The sequence below is a fragment of the Cynoglossus semilaevis genome, chromosome 3 (assembly GCF_000523025.1).
Source record: "Cynoglossus semilaevis isolate Cse_v1.0 chromosome 3, Cse_v1.0, whole genome shotgun sequence".
NCBI classification, from domain to species: domain Eukaryota; kingdom Metazoa; phylum Chordata; class Actinopteri; order Pleuronectiformes; family Cynoglossidae; genus Cynoglossus; species Cynoglossus semilaevis.
The window spans coordinates 7,810,437-7,818,181 of NC_024309.1; the positions used below are offsets into that span (position 1 = coordinate 7,810,437).

At 38.5% G+C, this 7,745-nt stretch overlaps 2 protein-coding genes across 3 annotated transcripts in view; both read right to left on the reverse strand.

The window, feature by feature from the left end:
• mkxa (mohawk homeobox a) overlaps window positions 1–7,745 on the reverse strand; it is a 1,121,182-nt gene that overhangs the window by 906,566 nt on the left and 206,871 nt on the right. The gene's annotated exons all lie outside the window — the stretch shown is intronic.
• LOC103377088 (solute carrier organic anion transporter family member 5A1) overlaps window positions 1,616–7,745 on the reverse strand; it is a 36,213-nt gene continuing 30,083 nt past the window's right edge. Inside the window, exons 7-10 of the mRNA XM_025054748.1 lie at window positions 7,315–7,481; window positions 6,658–6,899; window positions 6,136–6,200; window positions 1,616–5,397 (exon numbers count right to left, since the gene is read on the reverse strand). Of these exons, the coding sequence (XP_024910516.1) occupies window positions 4,931–5,397; window positions 6,136–6,200; window positions 6,658–6,899; window positions 7,315–7,481 (941 nt within the window). The 3' untranslated portion in view covers window positions 1,616–4,930. The remainder of the gene's footprint in view (window positions 5,398–6,135; window positions 6,201–6,657; window positions 6,900–7,314; window positions 7,482–7,745) is intronic.

The window sequence follows — 7,745 nt, forward strand, 5'->3', positions numbered from 1 at the left end:
GCATTCCTGGGGAATTTTTTCATGCTAGTGAGACTAGAGTCTTGCTTGTTTTTGGTAATATTTTGACATGTTCAGATATGTTTTTTTAACAAAAACAACAACAAATAGTTGTTTTTTTCCAAAAACTTTTGTTTCATAATAATGAGATTGTATCTTACTATTATGAAATAGTTTTTTGGCTTGTGTGGGGAAAAATATAAAGAAATTTTCCCAAATTTTGCCTTAATGATCACACATTGTTGCCTTTCCCATTTTTTAATGACAAGTATCAAGTATTCAAGGCATTTGTAAAGCAAAGTGTTCACAAACATTAGATTTTGTCTTCCGAAGAATACAAAGCATTGAAGAGCTTACATTTGTCAGGACTCAGCTTCTGTTCTTTTCCTGGGGAACTTGGTTTGCCTTTACAATATGTTCAAATACTCAAAAACAGAGAGTAAGGATTTTAGCGTCATAGAATGTAGAAGATATACAGTAAAATTAAGTCACATGTTGTATTTACTATCTTTCAGGACCTGTGAAACCAGGATTCTCTGAGCTTCACACCAAGGCTGCGCTGATTGGTTGATTTTGCCTCAATAATGTCAGGTTAATGTTTGTTTGAACTATCCAGATTAATAATGTATTGCTTTCTATGGAAGCATATTACACTGATATTATATATTACAAGTGAAAAAACAATTTTAAGCTTAAAATGTTTTCTACTAAACAGGGAGAACTTAATTTAATTTTTTTTACTGTGGCCCAAATCAATTCAACCTAAACCTACATAATGCAATTTTAGGTCAGTATTTCATGACCAATAAATTCACATTGGTACAGTTCTGACAGGCATTACTCATATCATTTAAGAGAGTTATAGGTTTAAACTAACAATGATCATGATAATGATCAAATAATTTCTTAATGTTTAACACCCTGTTGAAAGGTGACTCTCATTTTACTTTACTTTCCACAGTGGTGACTCAACTGATCTGACTCAACCTCATGTTAGTCCAAATAACATGATACATTTTTACTATTTCCTTCTGACTTTTTGTCTGGTTACTTGACATACATGTTGATCACACTTGAATTCATCAGACAAACATTCATTAAAAGACAGAAGCTAAAACTTGTACAGATGGCTCAAAGGTAGAGTAAACAAGCTTTTTATAGAAATAACAACATGGAGGAACATGATGCCCCAAGTGTGAGGTTCCAAGAGGTCCATGTTTTCTGTGGCATATGGACTGGTACCTGACCAGTAAACAACTTTTTTTTTTGGCATTTCACTGATTATATCTTCTAATCTTAGTCGATTAAGTGGGCAACCAGAAACGTGTGTGTATGTTTGACTGGCCTCTGTAGTTTCTCTCTTTATGTTTTCTCTCGCAGTTAGTGTTTAGGCGAGAAACAGAAATAAATTCGTAGGTGACAGTAATGGAATGTAAAGAAATGAAATCAGCAATGAAAGAGTATTTTACTAACTACTTTTTTGTTATTCCAAGTCACATAATAAACCACACTTTTTTGTTGTGGAAAGTGAGATTGGTATCATGTGGGGGAAGATAGTCGAGCAAAAGTTCTTTTTTTTTGTTATTGTTGTATGTTTCTCAACCTTTTTTGGGCCATATGTTATTGTTGTATCAATTTGGTTGTATTTAATGCTGTGGAGCTATGTTTCTCAACCTTTTTTGGGCCATAGCACAGATTTGACATTAGAAAAATGTAAATGTTTTAATTGAATTTTTAAAAAGGTCCTAAAAGACATAAAATAAAATATAGTTATCTTTTAGTTTCAATTTACAAACAGTTTACTTATTCAGTGACACACAGGCCTGATTAGTTGAACACAAAGCGGATGTACTTGCAGGAATTGAAGAAAGACACATAAGGATCTTCAACTGCTTAAAGCTTGTCTTTAACTTTTAATAGCCATCTGCTGCTACCTAGTGAAAGAGTATTTAACTGTCCTGCCTATCACTGCCGCACAGACCACGACAAATTGTTGGCAATAAATAAAAGTTTTCAGACATATTAAGTGAAATCGGATACTATTTCACACTTCTGTAGTGTCACACAAATGTGCTGTGGCACAGTGGTTGAGAAGCACTGCTGTAGAGGTGTACAGTTACAGATCAGTTGTTCAGTGCTACGGTACAATACATTGTAAGAGCATTTTAGGTTTAGGAGAAAGGGGAAGAAGCTACATGATTTCACAACTTTGAATACTTTCTTTGAGGTTGAACTGATTTTCTATTTGAAAAAACAAACAAACCTCAAATTGGAAATTCTGTTTCCTTTTTTTTTTTCAGGTGGCCATCATGAGTACACGTTCTTTTTTAAGTTAACATACTTGTGTGTACTTTACCAGAAGAAATACTTTTTAAAACCTGAACTCTCACTTCCCACTGGCATCATGTGAACTCCACCCATTTAAAAAAAAAAAACTTTTCGAGGCACCATGACACAAATCCAGTTTTTTTTTTTTTTTTTTGTACTTTGTTTAAACTACATTGTAGTGGGTTAGTTCATAAATACATATCTATATATCACTGAGCTTGCTAATATGTTTAATTCACTATTTACACGATGATCACTTACTGTATGAATAATGCAAAAAATTAATCACTGCTTATGGCCCGTTTTAATCGATAAACTGACAAAAACTGTCCAAAAAAAGGTTTTAGAAACAAATTCACTTCATCACATCTCCTAAATCCTCTTTAAATCATTAAAATAAAGTCACATTGATAAATAAAAAATATATACCAGCATAATTTGGCTCACAAGAAAAACATGATTTTCTATGTGCCACATTTAATTTAATATCGTTTTGCTTTTAATGATTTTTTTTTTTAGCTTAAATTAGGCAAAACTTGAATTTCTTTGCCCCCCCTGTCAAAAATAAACCCAAGATAAAACAAATACATGGCATTAAGGGTTAGCAGTTGCCCTAATGCATTTGACTCTGAAGACTGTACTGCTAAAGAATTGCATTTAAAAAATAGCTGTAGTCACGTGGTCTGCAGAAGAAAATGTCAAAAGCTGCAGATCACCTTGTGATTTATTTGCGAAACGTGCCTTTTAGTTTCAGTTCCATCTTCAGCTGTTCCATTATGGAGTATTTACTTGAGTTTTAAATGTCCTCTCTCTTTCCACAAGAGGGCATCCAAGATCCACCAACCGAAACACTAACGTCTTGTTTCAAAAAGTGGCATCAGTTGATTTTCATGCTTGCTTTTGCTGAACTATAATTTGTTAAAGCCTAGACTACTTGTTAACTATTATGTACATCTGATGACTATTAGAATGGAGAAGCCATTACAGTGCAAAGCCGACAAGATGCAATTGATTGGCTACAGATAATTGATTAGTTTCTGAACAGGAATCAGATTTGTTTGTTTGATGTTGTTTTTTTTAAAGGTAATTCCACGCAATTTTAACATAAATCAACTTTCTGTTTTCACATCTTATTGGACGTACAGTAGCTTCAGCACACGGTCCGAGGTAAAGCACCAGTCTGTTACTATCACCTGCTGGCAACTGAAAGTAAAGTAGGTTAAAAAAAAAAGATTTCTTGCTCACTGACAAGACTCAGTACGAAGTCAATACTCAGAAGGGCTGTCACTTTTTATAAAGTCAATGTCAAACACCTTTAACTTCTGAAGATTTTGGGATGAAGTAAAGTTTGCATGTACCCAAAACATAAACCCAAGTCGTCCTCACACCGGACTTCACTTCTTTCCTCTGTGCTTGTAATTGGATATCAATGTGCCAAAATAGTAACAGACATTAATAGATACTGACAAACACTACAGATAAAGCAGCAGAATGAATGGTCAGCAGAATGTAGATGCTTTGGTGTAGCATTTGAAAACTGTTTAAGTATCCTTGCTGACAAAATAGAATTGTGCTGCATTTGTTATTAGCCAGTGTGGTGTCTGGCTAACTTAGCCTTGAATTTACCCTGAATTTAAACTTCTGAACTGATGCTTAAACAGATGTTTGCACTGAGTATGAAAAGTGACAGCCCAGTACAGTGTGCCATTGGTGCTCATCAGCTTTAAGCTACACGTTAAATAAATCTGCCAAGGTACAGTGTTGCCAAAACTATGAGGAACAAAGCTCAATACTGATACATAGCTGAAAGGACAGTGACTGGCTTTATCACTAGCTAGCATTTACCCTGATAGCTAGCTCTGTTGAACTGGACTGGCCAAAAAAGCCTCAGAGGCACTGTTAAGAAAAGAAGAGGTGAGTTTCTTTTAAATCTCATTTAGTCATTTCTATGGTTTAGAAAAAAACATGATTTTACCAAATAGTTCAGTAATGGCTAAAATGGGAGTTATAGTGATGATATTGTTATGTTCTCAGGTGGTGAGAAGGAGAAATGTGATGCTGAATTACACAACACAGTGGATGTGTGAGCTGAGCCGAGATGAAGAAGACGGCGTAGAAGAAGACTGAGAAGAAGAAGAGAGATATAGGTAAGAAAAACAGAGATGTACAGAGCTGTACAGTACTGAGAAGGGAGGAACTGTACACAGGATCTTGCATAGTACAGGTTTTTGTCAGTTGTGCTTTCAACGTAGTTGTAGTGATCGTGATTGTGAGATTCTAAATCCTTGCCCTTTAACCCTAGCACCATGTGAGGTCTTTGCGTCATCCAATCCTAATAGAAAAGGTGTGGCCTTCTGTGCAGCTGTGGCTGATGATATGCTCCGAGTCAGAGTACATTTGTCTGTTTCCTGTTACCATGAACCATGATAAACAGCCCTTTGTTTGGGGTGGTCATCCTTGTGTCTGCGCCGATCAGTCCAACAGCAGCACTGAAGTCCTGGCCCTGGTGTCTGATTGATGAAATGTAGACACTATGAGGTTGACAAACACAAACAGAAAGGCACATGAGTCATTGTGGAGCCCCACAGCAAGGGTCAGCACACTCTCAGACGTGGGCAGAGCCCCTGTTGTGATGATGCTGGTGTGGCAGGAGGATGGGCGGGGTTATTGCTTTGAGGGTGTTGCCAGGGCAGCTGAGACTGCTGTGGCCATGGTTGAGCAGCTGGGCAGCAGGAGGGTCAGGCCGGGGTGGGATGAAGACGGGACAGGAGCGTGTGCGGGCGTGGCTTTTGTGGCCGCCAGCATGGCAGATGAGCTCACTGACTGTTCCCAGCGGAGGCAAGTGTTGGCGCCAGCGCTCCGCTCGGTCCTCTTTGTGCTTGATCGAATACCAGGTCAGAAAGATGAAGACGAAGCCAACGAACTTAAGGCTCGCGGCTAGGCCAAAGTAGACAAAGCGGAAGGAAGTGACGTCGTACTCCCAGCAGGAGCCGTGCACGCCACAGTCCTGCTGCCACAGCATGCACGTGGTGTCAATCACAGCACCGAAGTAGATTGGTGTAGGGATGTAGGCTAGGGACAAATAGAAATGTTTTAGTAAACAAAGGTTTAGGATTAAATATGTTTCACAATATGTTCAAAACCTTAATAAATATGATATGTCTACATGTGAAACTGTAGAAGATTCTGTCTACAAAATAAAATTTGTGAGCCATTTGTCTAATTTTCATATGGTTTTAGATGCAGACATAGGCGGCCACTTGCTTGTAAGAATAATTTAGTTCTGCAGGTTGAAAATGTTTCCAGTTACTTTGTGGCGAAACACTAACTTTACGATCTGACGGATTCAGACCTGCCTTGCATTTCTGAGGCTTTTTACAGGGAAGCACCAGTTTTGTGTTCGCAGTCATGCCAAGCAGCGTGTCAGGACAGCTGTTATCAACCCAGAGTGCATGTCTGCACCAAACTACACTTGAGGCTGAGGGGTTTAGAGATCTCTCTGTGAAAGTGTAGTGTGTCAGAGTGTGTGTCAGAAGAGAAACGAGACTCGCCACACAGTTGCACTCTGAGCCAAATCCCTTCACAGCTCAGGTCCTCTCACTGTACAATGGACACAATTTAATTGCTGATTCGTTGCTTTTGATCAATTGCTCACTTAGTGTGAAAAACCCTATTAATCCTCAACACCTAATCTTTATTAAAGCTGATTCAACAAATAAGTGGTTTCCAAAGAGTTTGTTCTGATTGACAAGGCTGCAATAAACACACACTGGGCTTTTTAAGTTGATGCAAAAAGTTTCTGGAACTTACCCAGAGTTCGAAGCAAGACGAACTGCATCCCGAGAGCAAACGGCCTCTCCTGCTCATCAACAGACCTGGGGCACGTGGGATGTGAAAGTAGAAAGTGATTCAAAGTTTTGAATAAAAAAATAAAAAAAACATTGGTGCAACCATCGGTTCCAAGACCTTTCTTCAGGTCATTTATGACACGTAGACAAGTACAGCGTACGCAAGCATTTTTTATGGCTTACAATTAGCTATTTCGGCTGCTATCATTATCAATATTTAATTATATATTTTTGATAAATATTTGTTAGATAAAATTAGCTTGACAGTTGGAATCTTTTGTATAATATGAACCACCCATCTACCTTGTAGCAAATCTTTTGTATTCTTGGGTCTGAAAGTCACTTCAATATAAGTTTCCATTCCGTTTGATGGTTCATTATATAAACATAACAAAAATGAACTAGAAAAAAGCAAAAAATCAAAGCTTCTTTTTTGAACATACAGTCCTAAGTGGTTTTTTTTGTTTGTTTGTTTGTTTTTTACCTGAGTGTAACGATGATGGCAGAGGGCTGGGCACAGGCAGTGATGAGGGTGACGATGAAGAGGAAGATGAGGAAGGGGATGAGCGTGTTGCAGGTGCGGTCGCACTTCCCCGACACAGCGTGACCGTTCTCATTCAGGTAGGTTTTAACAATGACTAGCTGCAGTTGGTTGACCTGACCACCAGAGGACGGAGTGATGACCTGTCTGCTCTGCACGCAGGCACAGTCGGTGTAGTTCCTTATCTGTATTCAGGAGGTAAAAGCAGAGAAGAGTTCCAACTGCGTTCTAATCAAAGACTCCCAAATTTTATCCATAAATTATTTTAAATATGTTGGGGGGAGAAAAAAAAAGAAACACTTGAATTGCAGACACAGACTGTTTGGCACCAACAATATGTGGTGGTAACCAGTGATCTGAACAAAGACTCTGGGAATTTTCTTTCCCTGTGTTGTTTTGAGTTTCAATCTGAAACTTCCTGTGCTTTGATACCGGCGTAAGAGAATGTAAAGAACTTTGTGTTTCTTTAGGAACCATTCTCCTTTCATTCTTCACATCTAAGAAAACGCTCCATAAATACCTTTGTTTCATTGTGTTTATCAGATAGAACGACAAGTGGGGGGAGTGGGATTAGCCCGTGCTGTCCGTGTGATCACTCACCCCCGTGCTGTCATTGCCCACGTTGCTGCATCCAGCCAGACAGGGGTTGAAATAGGTGATGCCGTCAGAGCCACAAACAGGCGCGTATTCGTGGATTTTACAGCCACAGTTCACGTTGCAGCCGCCCGTCAGGTTCCTGTGGGTCATCGTCAAGGTCGGACTGCAACGACAACAAAGAACGGTCACATACATCTTTGAACATCAGGGTCAAGCATAAGGTGGATGTTATTAATTTTAAACATTAAGTTATATATTCACCTCTTTTCTTTTATGAGCTGAAGTGAATGCAATCTCAAAAGTTTTCCATAAAACTCATTTATGGGGCTTTGTCGCTTTTTTTAATATCAAACTTCTAATAAAACCTCCCCACCGCAAAGAGGATAATACCTCTTTTCCTCACATCTCTGCATGGGATCACGCCATCGAATTTG